The following is a 17893-nucleotide window of genomic DNA, read 5'->3' on the forward strand; positions in this document are numbered from 1 at the left end:
ATGGGTTCCGCTTGAAGTACCCAGTGACCTGATAACTTGCGACCGTAAGCAAACCTAGCCTCCCAATACATGATTAAGATTAAAGAGGACCTCCGGTTACACGATTCATGCCCTGTTATAGATTAACGGTTGACTTATGTGTCCAGGATCCTTCTGTCAATATGTCATAAGACCTGATGATTAATCTAAAATGTATCCTGATAGAGGAACAAAGGAATGTCAATCAAACTTGTTTGTTACACTGTATAAATATGGAACGCTTACGCTGTATCATTGGAATAGTAGCCTCACCCCTTGAGTGGAGGTGCTGATTCCCCTTGCAAGGGAAATAAAAGGCCTGTCCGTCTGACGAATCCAAGAGTGTATTGAGTCATTACCCAGAGCTAAGAAGTAAGGCACTTCAACAATTTGGAGGTTCCACCGAGATGGTTTGCTGTACCAACTGGTGAGTTAACAGACGCCGAGTACGTTGCTCGGTTAGGAAAAATCCCATCGGCCGAAGGTGGTGTTTTGCCACATTTTTGGGACTTTCCCTGCCAGAAGCATAGCTGCGCATAGTCTGTTTATTCCATTGGACAGTACTGCCATCGGGTAATTGACTCACAAGGTTCGGAGGTTAAACTGCCGTTGTGACTGCTTCCCTTTCAGAAACGGAACAGAGGATCAGCCATGAGGCACTGACGCCCCGCGAACAGGATCGTGCAGAAAAGGACGGTAGGAAGCGCTGAAATAAAGGTACCAGAGAGAGAAGGTTAAGTCAGGAATTTGATTAACTAAGGAGCTAGCGATTTACTGGAAATTGAACTAGCAAGGTTCCATAAAGGGAGTAGGGTAGAAGGAGAGAGAGTGGGTGAAGTTAGTTGGGACAAATTGAAGGCCCTTTTTGCTAAAAATTTGGCTAAAGGGAGTAGGGTAGAGGGAAGAAGAGTGGGCGATTGTCTGAAACACAGTGTCAATGTTTAATGTTTATGAGAGTGAGTATTTAACTACTTGTTATTATCAATCAACTTTGTCCAGTAAGGCTGCATAAGTTGGGGATTTAGTAACACTTTGGTTGTTGTTTAACAAGTGTATTGTTTATTGTTTATTGTTATATGTATTAATGTTTAGTCATGTCTGATCTGTAGAGGCGTCCCACGCAGATCATAGAATGTTACGGAATTGTTGTATGTTTTAACACTAAAGTATTTAAGCTGCTACAATGGGTTCTAGTAACAGTAAACTGCCTGAAAAAGGCACGCCAGCCGCTTTTATGTTAAAACATTGTGGTCAGTCAGCTATTGACCACTTACCAAATTGGTCCAAATGGACCTCAGGTAGTAATCACCCCTTTCCACCAGATGGAACGTTTAATATAGACAGAATTACTTGGCTCGAGGAATGCCTGCTAGAAAGAGACCCCGGAAGAAAAAGGAATAAGGGTGTGGATTGGTCTGCATTTTGTGATTGGAAAAGAGAAGCCGAAAAAAGGGAGATGAGTGTTATTGCCAGCAAAAGGGGCAGAGGAAGCGGTGGATACCGGGCAGGAAGGGGAGGAAATTATAGAGGCAGAGGATCAGGTCAGCAGGGATGTTTTGGAGGATCAGGTCAGCGGGGATATTTTGATTGTGGACAAATGGCCCATTGGAAAGCCCAATGCCCAAATAAGGGAACGGGAGGTGGAATACAGAATCCCGACTTTACCACTTCCAATCCTTTCGCTACAAGAGGTACTCAAGGACAGAGCCAGTGACAGTTAGAACCAGGTGCACCAGAAACCCAAATGCCCGTAGTTTCCAAAGATGCCCGAAGTGAACCAGAAATAGAGATTGAAGTGGCAGGTCAGCTGATATACCTATCAATTCAGTTCATGAAAAGCGACGAGTTAAGTTAGTAACTATAGGTTTTTATTGGCTAAATAACAGAGCCCACCCTCGTGGGTGATCGGATCCAACAAGGAGGAATACCAGCCAGTCGACCACCTTTATACCTGGGCAAGCAGGCGGAGCCATGGGCGGAGTCAGCTGTGGTCAGCCCAGGTATAACAGCATGGCAAGAGGTAACCCTGTGTAGTGATACAACAGTGTAAACAGTGATAACCATAGTGTAACGATATAAACAGTGATAACCATAGTGTAACGATAGTGAACGATAAAAGTGGTTTACCACATTCACCCCTTGTTTAAATTTGAGTCCGGCAGGGTGAAGTGTACTACCAGTTCGGGTATGTCAGTCTATCCAGAGGCCTCGTAAGCCTTTCTGATCGGCGCAGCAGCGGCGGCGGCGGTGTAGTATTCGAAGTTAAGGCTGGTGTCTGCGTGGTCGGCGAAGGCTCATGGGGTTCCGGCATGCCGTCTACCGGGGCTGTATTTGGGGGAGTGGTGGGGGGTAACGGTGGTGTCTCAGGGGTGCCCGAGGGTGCGAGGTCTCGTAAGGAGACTGTGTCCTCCCGCCCGTCTGGGTATGCCACATAGGCGTACTGGGGGTTGGCGTGCAGGAGGTCCACCCTCTCGACCAGGGGGTCCATTTTATGGGCCCTCACGTGCTTCCGCAGCAAGACGGGCCCCGGAGAAGTCAGCCATGTTGGTAGCGAGGTTCCCGTAGTCGACTTCCTGGGGAAAACAAACATTCGTTCATGGGGGGTGGCGTTAATGGCAGTGCAAAGCAGTGACCGGATGGAATGCAGCGCTGCCAGGAGGTCTTCCTGCCAGCGAGAGGTTGGGAGGCCCTTAGACTTTAAGGCTAAGAGAACGGCCTTCCAGACTGTCGCGTTCTCTCTTTCCACCTGGCCGTTCCCTCGGGGGTTGTAGCTGGTGGTCCTGCTTGCAGCAATACCTCTCGCTAGTAGGAACTGGCGAAGTTCCTCGCTCATGAAGGATGAGCCCCGGTCGCTATGTATATAGTTCGGGAACCCGAACAAGGCGAAGAGGTCGTTCAGGCATTTGATGACCGTGGTACTGGTCATGTCTGGGCAGGGGAAGGCAAAGGGGAAACGGGAGTACTCGTCAATAATGTTGAGGAAGTACACATTACGGTCAGAGGACGGGAGGGGCCCCTTAAAATCGATGCTCAAGCGCTCGAAGGGGCGGGTGGCCTTGATCAGGCTTGCTCTGTCCGGCCTATAGAAATGCGGTTTGCATTTGGCACAGGTTTGGCAGTTCCTGGTCATGGTCCTGACCTCCTCGATGGAGTAGGGCAGGTTGCGGGCCTTAATGAAGTGGTAAAGTCTAGTGACCCCGGGGTGGCAGAGGTCGTTGTGGAGGGTCCGCAGTCTATCAACTTGCGCGTTGGCGCATGTACTTCGTGATAGAGCATCTGGGGATTCATTCAGTTTACCAGGCCGGTACAAGATATCGTAATCGTAGGTGGAGAGCTCAATTCTCCACCTCAAGATCTTGTCGTTCTTGATTTTGCCCCTCAGCTTGTTATTAAACATAAAAGCGACCGAACGCTGGTCGGTGAGGAGGGTAAATCGTTTGCCTGCCAGGTAATGCCTCCAGCGTCGTACTGCCTCCACGATCGCCTGGGCCTCCTTCTCGACAGAAGAGTGTCGGATCTCAGGGCCCTGGAGGGTCCTTGAGAAGAAGGCCACAGGTCTCCCCGCCTGGTTAAGGGTTGCAGCTAGGGCGAAGTCGGATGCATCGCTCTCCACTTGGAAAGGGATAGACTCATCCACCGTGTGCATTGTGACCTTAGCAATGTCTCCCTTTATGAGGGAGAAGGCTGCGCATGCTTCTGCTGTCAGGGGGAAGGAGGTGGACTTCATGAGGGGTCTGGCTTTGTCCGCATAATTGGGCACCCATTGGGCATAGTAAGCGAAGAGCCCCAGGGTTCTCTTCAGCGCCTTTGGACAGTGGGGGAGGGGAAGCTCCATGAGGGGGCGCATTCTTTCGGGGTCGGGGCCGATGACTCCGTTCCCTACTACACAGCCGAGGATGGCAAGGCGCGAGGTGTTAAACACACATTTCTCCTTATTGTAGGTGAGGCTCAGCCGTTGGGCCGTACGGAGGAATTTCTCCAGATTAACATCATGGTCCTGCCGGTTGCGGCCGCAGATGGTGACGTTATCTAGATAAGGGAACGTGGCATGCAGCCCGTTCTGGTCAACCATCCGGTCCATCTCCCTTTGGAAGACCGAAACCCCGTTGGTGACGCCGAAGGGAACCCTAAGGAAGTGGTAGAGGCGGCCATTCGCCTCGAAGGCGGTATACTGGCGGTCCTCAGGGCGGATAGGGAGTTGGTGATAGGCCGACTTAAGGTCGATGGTAGAGAATACCCGGTACTGTGCAATCTGATTGACCATATCAGATATGCGGGGAAGGGGGTATGCGTCCAGCTGGGTGTACCGGTTTATGGTTTGGCTGTAGTCGATGACCAGGCGGTGTTTATCGCCGGTCTTAACGACTACGACCTGGGCACGCCAGGGGCTGTTGCTTCCCTCGATGATGCCCTCCTTCAGGAGTCGCTGCACCTCGGAGCTAATAAAAGCTCTGTCCCCGGCGCTGTACCGCCTGCTCTTGGTAGCGACGGGTTTACAGTCGCGGGTGAGGTTAGCGAACAGGGAGGGGGGCGGGACTTTGAGGGTGGAGAGGCCGCAGGTGGTACGCGGTGGGCGGTTTAGGAATTGCTGGTTGTAGACTGTGAGGCGGGGGGGGGAGGGATCCACCGTGTGCCAAGGTGACACTTTGAAGGTGGCATTGGAAATCCAGCCCTAGTAGGATGGCAGCGCAGAGCTGGGGCAGGACGAGAAGTTTAAAATTTTTATACTCCGTGCCCCTAACCGACAGGGTCACAACACAGTAGCCGCTGATGTCTGTTGAATGGGACCTCGACGCCATCGAGATCCGGTTGCGCGTTGGCCGGACAGTGAGGGAGTAGCGGCTCACCGTGTCTGGATGGATGAAACTCTCCGTGCTTCCGCTGTCGAACAGGCAGGTCGTGGCGTGGCCGTTTACTTTGATGTCCATCATGGACTTGGACAGGTGATGCGGGCGAGCTTGGTCAAGTGTGACGGAGGCTAGTGTATGGCTGAGCGAGCTGCTGTAGTCTGCGGGTGAGGCAGTGGTCGGGTCTGGAGACAAGGTGGCGGTCGAGTGTGGTGAACAAAATGGCGGCGCCCACGACGTTGAACAAAATGGCGGAGAAGATGGCCGCCCCCACAACTCACATGAGGCACTGCCGGCGTCGGTGGCCTTGATCAAAGATGGCCACCCCCACGACTCACACGAGGTGATGCTGGCATCTGTGGCCTTGATGAAAGATGGCCGCCCCCACAACTCGCATGAGGCACTGCTGGCGTCTGTGGCTTTCCCCCTGCAGGCCTTCGCGAAGTGGCCTTTCTTGTGGCAGTCGGAGCAGGTCGCGTTTCTTGCAGGGCAGCGCGCCCTCGGGTGTTTCGCCTGGCCACAGAAGAAGCAGCCGGCGGCCCGATCGCGGGGCTCCGATGTCGCAGCCGGTACCGGGGGTGGCGGTCCCGATCGGTTCCGGGACACCGACGCTGTGGTAGGCCCCAGGGGCGGCGGTGCGAGGGGTATTGCGGCCGGAGTCGGGCCCGAGTCCCAGGGTCATGCAGCACAGTACCTGGAGTACGCCTCGAGGTCCCGATGGGCCACTTCCAAGGAGCGAGCGAGGATAGCAGCTGTTTTCAGGTCGAGGTCCTTTGATTCCAGCAGTCTTTGCCGTGAGTAGTCTGACCGAAGGCCTTTCACGAAGGCATCGCAGATATTTCCATCGGTATGTTCTGCAGCTTTTACGGCTTTAAAGTCACAGTCCCTGCCGAGTATTTGCAGCGCCCGTAAGAAATCATCAACCGACTCTCCTGGCTGTTGCGAGCGGGATCTTAGGAGATGCCTGGCGTACATTGAGTTTACAGGGCTCCGGTACTGCTCATTTAGCAGGTTGAGGGCGTCCTCGTATGTAGCAATGTCCCGGATGAGTGCAAATACTTTAGGGCTCACCTGGGCGGTCAGAACTCTTAGTTTGGATACCGGAGGCACGCCGGATTCTCCCAAGTAGGCTTCGAAGCAGCTCAGCCAGTGTTCGAAGTCGAGGGCTGAATTCGCAGCCTGTGGGTTTAGATCCAGGTACAGCGGTCGGAGGGCTCGCAGCCAGGCCGGCTGCTGGGGTTGTTGTAGCTGGCCGTTTGGCTGGTCGTTTGGCTGCTCCGGTACAGACATTTCAAAATTTAGCCAATAAAATTGATATACCTATCAATTCAGTTCATGAAAAGCGACGAGTTAAGTTAGTAACTATAGGTTTTTATTGGCTAAATAACAGAGCCCACCCTTGTGGGTGATCGGATCCAACAAGGAGGAATACCAGCCAGTCGACCACCTTTATACCTGGGCAAGCAGGCGGAGCCATGGGCGGAGTCAGCTGTGGTCAGCCCAGGTATAACAGCGTGGCAAGAGGTAACCTTGTGTAGTGATACAACAGTGTAAACAGTGATAACCATAGTGTATCGATATAAACAGTGATAACCATAGTGTAACGATAGTGAACGATAAAAGTGGTTTACCACATCAGCCAACCACTTTTTTGGTAGATACAGGAGCTACCTTTTCCATGATAGGAAGAGACTTGGCCAAGAAAATCCCAGCAAGCGGAACAAAGGTTTCCATAATAGGAGTGACTGGGATTCCCTAAAGTTTAAAAAGATCAGCGCCAATAACAATACAATTCGATCAATATGAACAAGGACATACGTTCTTACTATCTGAAGATTCCGGTATGAATTTATGTGGGAGAGATTTACTGTGCAAGATGAACGCGACTATAATATGTTCCCCCACGGGAATAATGGTGCAAATCCCAGAAGAAAAGGCTTGTATTTGCCCAATGAAAGAGACCCAACACCCTGTTCTGTATACATGGGAAGTGCTACAAGGAAATTTACGATCAGATTTAGTAGACCAAATAGAGGTATGGGAAGAAATGACATACGTCTTGTCTGACTATATTAATACCTTAAACATAAGCTGGCACTACGATTTGCATTGTACCATTTATTATGATAAAATCGGACACGACTGGAAATTGGAAAAGTTTTACCACCCGTTTTTAAAACTAAGTTACCTTTTATCCACCGAGATGGTTTTTGTTGGGCCAGAAGGAATCGCAGCCTTAGTTAATCTAACCATGACTTCAAGGTCGTTGTTCAGGATAAAACATTCTAAGCCACATCTGACTTTAGCTGTGGCACAAGGATACCGTTCAAAGGACTTAGGGCCAATGGTACTGAGAATGAGCTCACTACCAGTAACGTATACATGGTATAAAGAGGGAGCCGCCCTTCTCCAGTATGACAGTAATGGATTTGCAATAAAGTTAGTTACAAAGGAAATTTTTAATGGATTTCTCGAAAGAAGAGAGTTGGGACACAATGGAGTATGGTTATCCAAACAGGTTGAAGAATGGCTTGAACAAGTCCCAGGGAAATTATGGGCACAACATCCTAACGAAGTAGGAAAAATGTATACGGCACAACCCTATAAAGTTACCATAAATCCAGCGGCACCATTACCACGAAGACAGCAGTACCCATTGTCTGAAAGAGCAGAAAGGGGGATACAGCCAGTAATCCAATCACTTTTAGAACAAGGTATTATTGTTCCTACTAAAAGCCCTTGCAATACCCCGATTCTGCCAGTAGAAAAGGCGATTGTGGAAGCGGTACGACGCTGGAGGCATTACCTGGCAGGCAAACGATTTACCCTCCTCACCGACCAGCGTTCGGTTGCTTTTATGTTTAATAACAAGCTGAGGGGCAAAATCAAGAATGACAAGATCTTGAGGTGGAGAATTGAGCTCTCCACCTACGATTACGACATCTTGTACCGGCCTGGTAAACTCAACGAGCCCCCAGATGCTCTATCACGAGGTACATGCGCCAACGCGCAAGTTGATAGACTGCGGACCCTCCACAACGACCTCTGCCACCCCGGGGTCACTAGACTTTACCACTTCATTAAGGCCCGCAACCTGCCCTACTCCATCGAGGAGGTCAGGACCATGACCAGGAACTGCCAAGCCTGTGCCGAATGCAAACCGCATTTCTATAGGCCGGACAGAGCAAGCCTGATCAAGGCCACCCGCCCCTTCGAGCGCTTGAGCATTGATTTTAAGGGGCCCCTCCCGTCCTCTGACCGTAATGTGTACTTCCTCAACATTATTGACGAGTACTCCCGTTTCCCCTTTGCCATCCCCTGCCCAGACATGACCAGTACCACGGTCATCAAATGCCTGAACGACCTCTTCGCCTTGTTCGGGTTCCCGAACTATATACATAGCAACCGGGGCTCATCCTTCATGAGTGAGGAACTTCGCCAGTTCCTGCTCGCGAGAGGTATTGCTGCGAGCAGGACCACCAGCTACAACCCCCGGGGGAACGGCCAGGTGGAAAGAGAGACCGCGACAGTTTGGAAGGCTGTCCTCTTAGCCCTAAAGTCTAAGGGCCTCCCAACCTCTCGCTGGCAGGAAGTCCTCCCGGCAGCGCTCCATTCCATCCAGTCACTGCTTTGTACTGCCATTAACGCCACCCCTCATGAGCAAATGTTCGTTTTCCCCAGGAAGTCGACTACGGGAACCTCGCTACCAACATGGCTGACTTCTCCGGGGCCCGTCCTGCTGCGGAAGCACGTGAGGACCCATAAAACGGACCCCCTGGTCGAGAGGGTGAACCTCTTGCATGCCAACCCCCAGTATGCGTGGCATACCCAGACGGGCGGGAGGACACAGTCTCCTTGCGAGACCTCGCACCCTCGGGCACCCCTGAGATACCACCATTACCCCCCCACCACTCCCCCAAATCCAGCTCCTGTAGGCGGCATGCCGGAACCCCAGGAGCCTTAGTCGACCACGCAGACACCAGCACTAACATCGGATACTGCACCACCGCCGCCGCTGCTGCGCCGATCAGAAAGGCTTACGAGGCCTCCTGATAGACTGACATACACGAACTGGTAGTACACTTCACCCCGCCGGACTCAATTTTAAACAAGGGGTGAATGTGGTAAACCACTGTTATCGTTCACAACCGTTCACTATTGTTACACTGTTGTTATCACTGTTTACACTGTTGTTATCACTACACAAGGTTACCTCTTGCCACGCACGCTGTTATGCCTAGGCAGTAAATGAAGCAGTCTTCCCTACCTATCCGGTGGTCCCCAATCCAGTCACCATTTTAATCAGCATACCGGCAGACACTACTTTCTACACGGTAGTTGATCTATGTTCCGCTTTCTTTTCAATACCAATACATCCAGAGTCACAATTTTTATTTGCATTCACCTATAAAGGCCAGCAGTATACTTGGACTAGACTCCCACAAGGATTTACCGAAAGCCCTACGATTTTCTCTCAATGCTTAAAGAAGGATCTGGACGATGTAATCCTAGCAGCGGGTTCAACATTAATTCAATATGTAGATGATTTGCTATTAGCTTCACCAAACCGAGAAGCCTGCGTCCAAGACTCTTTAACTTTGTTAACGGCGTTAGTAGATAAAGGACATAAGGTTTCCAAAACCAAGTTACAGATGGTTCAAGAAAAGGTAAAATATCTGGGACATCAGTTAAAACGAAATACCAGGCAGCTAACAAGTGATCGAGTAGCGACAATTTGCAATTCACCTAAGCCAGTGACAAAAAGGGAAATGAAACATTTCCTAGGAATGTCTGGCTATTGCAGACAATGGATTTTAAATTATTCCGAGATATCCAGACCATTACTTGATATTAGTATGCCCACCATGCCAGAGAAATTGGAATGGAACCCAGGTACCGAGGAAGCCTTCCGGCAAGTTAAGCAAGCTATGGTATCGGCCTCAGCTTTGGGACTCCCAGATTACAACAAGCCGTTTAACTTATTCGTGCATCAAAAAATCAGGGTTCGCACAATCAGCGCTGACGCAGCTGCATGGAGATAAACAGCGGCCGGTAGCATTTTTTAGCACTCAATTAGATCCAGTAGCAAGAGGATTACCCGGATGTCTGCCTGCTTTAGCAGCAGCGTATGATGCCGTTCAGCAGGCACAGACGATCACTCTAGGTCACCAGACCGTTTTGTATGTTCCTCATGCGGTTGAAATTCTTCTCACCAAATGTGCTACCCAACATCTAACCTCAGCCAGGTTAACTAAATATGAGGTAGAACTTTTGTCCAATACAAGATTGGTAATTAAAAGATGCAACACCCTGAATCCAGCTACTTTACTACCCACAGAGGAAGAAGGAGAACCACACTCCTGTGTAGAAGTCACCCAGTTGGTTTCTAAACCAAGGATAGATCTGACTGAAGACCCTATACCAAATCCAGATTGTATATTTTATGTAGATGGATCAGCATTGAGAGACTTGAAGGGAAGTCCAAAACCAGCATATGCAGTGACTACCCAGAACGAAACAATAGAAGCATTTCATCTCCCAAGTTCATTTTCAGCACAACAAGCGGAATTATTTGCGCTAACAAGAGCATGTATATTGGCTACAGGTCAATCTGTTAATATTTATACCGATTCTAGATATGCGTTTGGAGTAGCCCATGATTACGGACAGATTTGGAAACTTCGTGGTTTTTTTTAACATCTTCCGGAACCCAAATTAAAAACGCACAAGAGGTGAAAAACCTTTTATTGGCAATCCAAAAACCTAAACAAGTTGCGATTATTAAGTGCCAAGCGCACACAGGGCATTTGGATGAGGTTGCACTAGGAAATGCAGCAGCAGATCAAGCTGCTAAAACCATAGCCTTATCGCAGATAGGATCACAGGTTAAGACTTGTCCAGTTAATGAAAGTATAGATCAACAACAAACCCCATCCCCGAATGATGTGCTAGCCCATCAAGATAGGGCGAGCCCTGAAGAAATAGCGGAGTGGGATGTTAATCACTGTTTTAAAAACACGGACGGCTTGTGGGTCCATCATGACGGCCGCATGGTGGCACCCAAATCATTATTATCACTAATTGCCCGATGTGTCCATAAATTCACCCATGCGGGCAAAGGGGGGATGGCGGACTATATCCTCAAGACCTGGTATGCACCAGGAATCTCAAAGTTGGCAAAACAAATATGTGAAAATTGTACTATCTGCCAGACCATGAATGCAGGGAAAATAAAGAAGGTACAGCCCGCATCCCACCCAAACCCCATGGGCCCTTTTGTACACTTGCAAATGGATTTTATTGAACTACCTGTGTGTATGAGCTTTAAATATGTATTAGTTATTGTTGATATGTTTTCAAGATGGATTGAAGCGTTTCCTTGTAGAAAGAGTGACGCCACCACTGTTGCTAAATGTTTATTGAAGGACATTGTACCTCGCTTTGGGATACCAGCAAAACTGTCAAGTGACAATGGGTCCCATTTTACGGGAACAGTGATTAAGGAACTATGTAAAGCCTTACAGATTAACCAGCACCTCCATTGCAGTTATCATCCACAGTCGGCTGGACTAGTGGAAAGATACAACGGGATGCTGAAAAAATAAGCTTGCAAAACTGTGTAAAGAAACTGGACTTAAATGGGTTGAACTGTTGCCCATAGCTTTAATGACAATGCGGTCTGCTACCAACAGAGCTACAGGATTGTCGCCTCACGAGATCGTCATGGGAAGATCACAAAGATTGCCCTTTTCGGCACCTTTAACAGCTAAACAAATGGACATTCATAAAATGGAGGAAGATATGTTGAGTTATTGCATTGCACTAACCAAATGCATTTCTAGTTTCCATCAACAGGTGAAGGAAGCCCAGGTCGATCCCGCTGAAGGAAAGTGCCATACTTTCGAGCCAGGAGATAACGTCTACATAAAAATCTTCAAGCAAAAGAATGGCCTTCAACCCAGATTTGAGGGACCCTTCCAAGTACTCCTGACCACAAACACCGCTGTAAAAGTAAAGGAGCGACCAACATGGATACACGTGTCCCATTGTAAGAAGGCATCAGTTGAAGACGATACACTGCCAAGATTAACTGGATTTGGACTCTAATAAGACTGTTCCCTTTGTTAACGATAATTGAAACTGCCATATTGATTTACCCAGATCCCCTGAAGGGCAAACCATGCATAGAAGAATGTGTACTTTTAAACAGTGATTTCTTTTATATTATATGCTATAACGAGACTATGAAGGTTCAGCTTCAGGATAACACTATGCAGGTACCCCCGTATCAACCCGAGTCTTAGGATAAGGCAGAATAAGATAGTAGAAGAAGATAGTGGACAGAAGCTTGATAAGCTATGGGTTACATGCCCCGATACTGTGTCACCAAGTGAAAGAATTGCGAATGAAGGAGTTATCTGTAGTGGTAATCCAAAGGGAGGACTGGCCCTGACGGCCAGGCCAATGTTTTGTAACAATCCAGTTACACAGCCCTTTATTTCAACATTAGCCTCTCAGAAAAGAAAACTTAATAAGACAGATAAGAAACAGGGAAGAAGAGGAAGAAGGCTGTTAGACAAGCATGGCTATACATGAGTTATTTGTACGCTAAAAGACAGAACCTTGCCAAATGCTGGATATGCAGCCACATCCCTGTGCACGCAGAGGGTGGAATACCTCTAAGGCCCATTCCCTTCGAAATAGAAGAGATGGTAGGGTGGTTATTACAGTCTAATACCACCTGGAATAAGGATGCAGCCAGTACATTTCAGACCCAAAATAGTTTAAACCCAGATCAATTGGAAAATGAATGGAAAGATGCAGGATACAACCTTATAAAATTTGAAGGGTGGTTTCATCCCCAATATGATAATCAAAGGAATCCAGAGAGCCTATATTAACACCTATTTCATCTGTGGGCATAGAGCATACCCTTGGTTACCACAATATTGGACTGGGTCATGTTATTTGGGATATGTAGTGCCCTATATACATATTTCATCTTTGGATAGCCACCCTGGGACACGAGCAAAACGAGCCATTACAGAAACTGAAAGGTTCTTTGCTATAGCATTTCCCTGGTATGGAACAGGGAAGTTAGCAAGAGAATCTATAAACATGGCAGCAGTGTTGGAACAAATAGCCAATGATACTGCTGATGCTCTTAGTGATGTAAACGCAGAAATGGTGGCTTTGCGCACTGTTGCCTTACAAAGCCGCATGGCTCTGGACTATTTGTTGGCAAAAGAAGGGGGCACATGTGCAATCATAAAAACCGAATGTTGCACCTATATCCCAGATAGCTCAGAAAATATCACCAACCTGGTAAACCACATAAGGGAGGCCGTAGAGAAACTACGTCAACCTGAACCGTGGTCCATGTGGGATTGGATTTCAGGGTGGGGAGGAGCACTAGGAAAGCAAATTTTGGAAAATTGTGTACAAAAGTCCTTTCCTCATTAACATCAACTCCTCCAGTACCAATGATGTCTGAATATGAGGATATTAAGGGTGAGACCTTTGATGTTGAATTTCTTAAACTTAGCGAAAGATTGTCCTTAGTAAGGACAAAAGGGGGGAATGAGGAAATCGACATGATATAAGGGGTTAATTTCAAGTGCTTGCTGGGTAAAAGTTTTCAGACTTGACACCAGTCAAGAGTCGATGTGTAACTAGAGCTATTGCACGTACTTGGATTACAGCCAAGAACAGATGTCTGCCCACCTAATGAGAATGTAGAAGTGAAACAACGGGTTCCGCTTGAAGTACCCAGTGACCTGATAACTTGCGACCGTGAGCAAACCTAGCCTCCCAATACATGATTAAGATTAAAGAGGACCTCCGGTTACACGATTCATGCCCTGTTATAGATTAACGGTTGACTTATGTGTCCAGGATCCTTCTGTCAATATGTCATAAGACCTGATGATTAATCTAAAATGTATCCTGATAGAGGAACAAAGGAATGTCAATCAAACTTGTTTGTTACACTGTATAAATATGGAACGCTTACGCTGTATCATTGGAATAGTAGCCTCACCCCTTGAGTGGAGGTGCTGATTCCCCTTGCAAGGGAAATAAAAGGCCTGTCCGTCTGACGAATGCAAGAGTGTATTGAGTCATTACCCAGAGCTAAGAAGTAAGGCACTTCAACAGGGTGCATGGATGTGACTGTGAAGTGGGATGTGGAGGAAGAGATTGCTGAAACTGAGTGCTGTTGGGGAAAGGCAATGGGGATGAGGTCGAGGGTAATGGAAACTTCGTACTTGCTTTCCCTGTGTGGTGATGGTCATGGAAGCGCTTCCTGCACTGCAGCCAGGTGCGACGGGTGACACCCAGAGAGTTTACCTCTGCTGCCACCTCCATCCAGGCAGCCCTGGACTCTTTGGGAGGCCTCTTCCTCACTGAGCGAGGGTAGAGGACCTCCCTGTGGGCCCTTACCCCATCCACCAAGGTCTGCAATGACATCTCATTGAATTTGGCCGCAGCTCGGCCTCTGCCACTGGCAGCAGCTGGTGCAGGCTCCTCTACCATTGTGCAAGAGTGGAGAAGCTTGCTAGACACTTTAAAAGCACCACGAATGATGACATCATAATGTGGGGCTTTCTGACTGGAAATGGACAATTAGCAAGGGTGCCCACACGCTGGAACTTAATTGGCCACTTGAGGGAAAATTGCGTCCAGCTGGCTGACCCATTTTTTTTCAGGTCGGAACCCCACATTCGGGTACTTCCGCGACCGGTGGGCGCCGGGGGGACTGGAGTGCATAATTGGTTTGGACAACCAAATTTTAATTTGATTTGTTAAGGTTTATTTAAAGTTTAATTAGTTACAGTCTATTTGTTTATGTTTGGTTCAACCAAAAGAGCACCCCACATTCGGGGAACCCGCCCATTTCCTGCACGATCCACAAAATCAGGCCTGCTGAGTGTTGTCGGTGATTTCTGTTTTTGCACCAGGAGACGGACTTCCCAACACCTCTCGAACATCCCAGTTTGACACCAAGCCACATGAGGAGATATTAGGGCAGCTCCTGGTCAAAGAGGTGGGTTTTAAGGAGCGTCTTAAAGGAGGCCAGGCAGAGAGATTGAGGGAGGGAATTCCAGAGCTTAGGGTCCAGGCAGCAGAAGGCCCGGCTGCCAATTTCACACATCTTTCCTCTGTTTTTCAACCTTGCTGTTGTCCCACCAGCCTGATCTTCACCAAGCTGGGTCTCCAATCAACAAAACATTGCTCCAGAAAATGAGACTGTCCTTGGAATCTTCTCGGGACTTTCCCAGCAGTAAGGTCAGCGAGTTAACCCCACTCCCCATTACCATAACTTTCAGTAAAAAGAGGGGTGGGGGCAGATGTTAAGGAAGAAACGAAAAAGCATTGGTAAACCTACCGAGATGGACTCATTCCCCGAGACTGCAGACAATCACAGTCCATGGGTTGTTGGATGGACTAGCCTGCCATTGAATTGCTATCGCCGGTTTGGGTTATTTTTAATGCTGTGTCAATATTACAAGACGTCACATCCAGCTTTTGTTTAAACGGCAGCTTCTCCGACCCAACCCCAAGTCCCGAAACATGTCCAGTGGTCTCCTTACCTCCTGGCCTGTAGCCGTGCTCCATGACGCTCCAAGGGGACCCCAGGAAGCCCCCGTGTTTTGAGTTGAACCTCTGGCAAAGAGAAACTGACGGGCGGATCTTACCCGCTGATCAGTTTCACTTTTGTTATCTTCAGTTTCCTGATGTCGCGGATTTTCCCCCAAACTGATGGGTTTAACTGGGTTGTACTACTCTCAGTTAGATTAATGTTGAATTCACATCGCCAATCCTGGGAATCTCGTTTGAGACTGGAGCTGAAAGTCCAATTTAAAATTTGCGGGGAGTTGGGAAAAGTCTTCAAAACAGATGTCGTCATTGAAGGGCATCCCTGCAAGGAGTGGCTTGGAGTGATCCTGCTTCCCTCAGCTCTTCATATCTGTCTCATCATTGGCCCTTGGATCACAAGGATGACTGGTCACACGTTATTTATTTTCATGGACCTTCTCATCCAGGGGAAAAGAGGACATTGTTGACAACAACAACAACTTGCATTTATATAGTGCCTTTTATTATGTCCGTGTGTAATTGAGACGGACGGACGGCAGGAGTTGATTATAACAAGTCTTTACTGAATGGAGACAAACTGAAACTGAAACTACAGAAGGCTGCTAGTGCCTTTTATACAGGGGTGGTCACTGCCGGTACTGCAGTCTGAGACCAGTTATTCCCTTAAAGGTACATACACAACACCTTTAACATAGCAAAACATCCCAAGGTGCTTTTCAGGAGCGTAATCAAACAAAATTTGACACCGAGCCACAGAAGGAGATATTAGGCCAGGTGACCAAAAGCTTGGTCAAAAAGGTAGGTTTTAAGGAGCGTCTTAAAGGAGGAAAGAGAGGCGGAGAGGTTTAGGGAGGGAATTCCAGAACTTAGGGCCTCGGCAGCTGAAGGCACGGCCGCCAATGGTGGAGCAATTAGTATCAGGGATGCGCAAGAGGCCAGAATTGGAGGAGCGCAGAGATTGCGGAGGGTTGTATGGCTGGAGGAGATTGCGGAGACAGGGAGGGTCGAGGCCATGGAGGGATTTGAAAACAATGATGAGAATTTTAAAATCAAGGCGTTGCTTAACCAGGAGCCAATGTAGGTCAGCGAGCACAAGGGTGATGGGGGAACGGGATTTTTGGATGACCTCAAGTTTACGTAGGGTGGAATGTGGGAGGCCGGCCAGGAGTGCGTTGGAATAGTCAAGCCTACAGGTAAGAAAGGCAGGGAGGAGGGTTTCAGCAACGGATGAGCTGAAGCAGGGTCAGAGTCGGGCAATAGGCGCTCTTAGTGATGGCGCGGATATGTGGTCGGAAGCTGATCTCAGGGTCAAATATGACACCAAGTCTGCGAACAGTGTGGTTCAGTCTCAGACTGTTGCCAGGGAGAGGGATGGAGTCGGTGGGAAGGGAACGGAGTTTGAGGCAAGTTCAGCTCTTTCCAGTTTACCAAGAATGACAGCCTCCTCTGCTTCAACGTGTGAGCGTCCGGAGACTCTGGGCTCAGTTATGCCAGTGTGGTGCTTATGTTACTGGGCTAATAACCCAGGAACAGGCAGGAAATGAGTAAGCTGCATTTAACTGAGGCCTGGGAGTTAAAACACCCTGGGCCTGAAACCTAGGCCAGCGAGTACGACTGACACTCGCCCTCCACACCACCCCCGCTCCCCGCACGACCGAAAGCTGCTCGGGATTAAAATCAACCCATGTGTTTACGTATTAGAAAGACTTGCATTTATTTCACGACCTCAGGCATCCAAAAGCGCTTTCCAGCCAATGAAGTGCTTTTAAAGTGTAGTCACTGTTGTAATGTAGGAAACGCGGCAGACAATTTACGCACAGCAAGCTCCCACAAAATGACCAGATAATCTGTTTTTTAGTAAAGTTGGTTGAGGGATAAATATTAGCCAGGACACCTGCTCTTCAAAATAGTGCTATGGGATCGTTTTACATCCACCCGAGAGAGTAGATTGGGGCCTTGGTTTAACATCGTGGTTGAAAGATGGCACCTCGGGGAGTGTCAGCCTGGATTATGTGCTCAAGTCTCTGGGACTATGATCCCAGGACCTTCAGAGTGAGAGACGAGAGTGCTACCCACTGAGCCTCGGCTGACACTTTGAGATATTTATTTGAAAAGGAAAGATTTGCAGGGCTACGGGGAAAGAGCGGGGCTAATTGGAGAGCTCGTTCAAAGAGCCGGCACAGGCACGATGGGCCGAATGGCCTCCTTGTTTGCTGTATTGATTCTATGATCCTATGTCATCACTTAAAAAGGAATTGGATGAATATTTGAGAAGCAGGAATATAAATCAATACGGGGATAGGGCAGGGACATGGAATGAGAGTAGACAGCTCCAGTTGGAGAGCCAGCAGTGATACATGTACGATGGGCCGAATGGCCTCCTTCTGTGCTGTAAGATTCTATGTATCACAGAGACAGGGAGACATGAG

General features: G+C 48.5%; 1 protein-coding gene across 1 annotated transcript in view; it reads right to left on the reverse strand.

Moving 5' to 3' along the window:
* The window catches only part of LOC147106436 (uncharacterized), a 52331-nt gene extending 36489 nt beyond the window's left edge, over positions 1-15842 (reverse strand). Inside the window, exon 1 of the mRNA XM_086009594.1 lies at positions 15458-15842. Within this exon, the coding sequence (XP_085865720.1) occupies positions 15458-15482 (25 nt within the window). The 5' untranslated portion in view covers positions 15483-15842. The remainder of the gene's footprint in view (positions 1-15457) is intronic.
* Positions 15843-17893: the final 2051 nt, after the last annotated feature.

This window comes from Somniosus microcephalus, chromosome 16, assembly GCF_052327205.1.
Source record: "Somniosus microcephalus isolate GS21.2 chromosome 16, FLI_Smic_1.0, whole genome shotgun sequence".
In the NCBI taxonomy this organism is placed as follows: domain Eukaryota; kingdom Metazoa; phylum Chordata; class Chondrichthyes; order Squaliformes; family Somniosidae; genus Somniosus; species Somniosus microcephalus.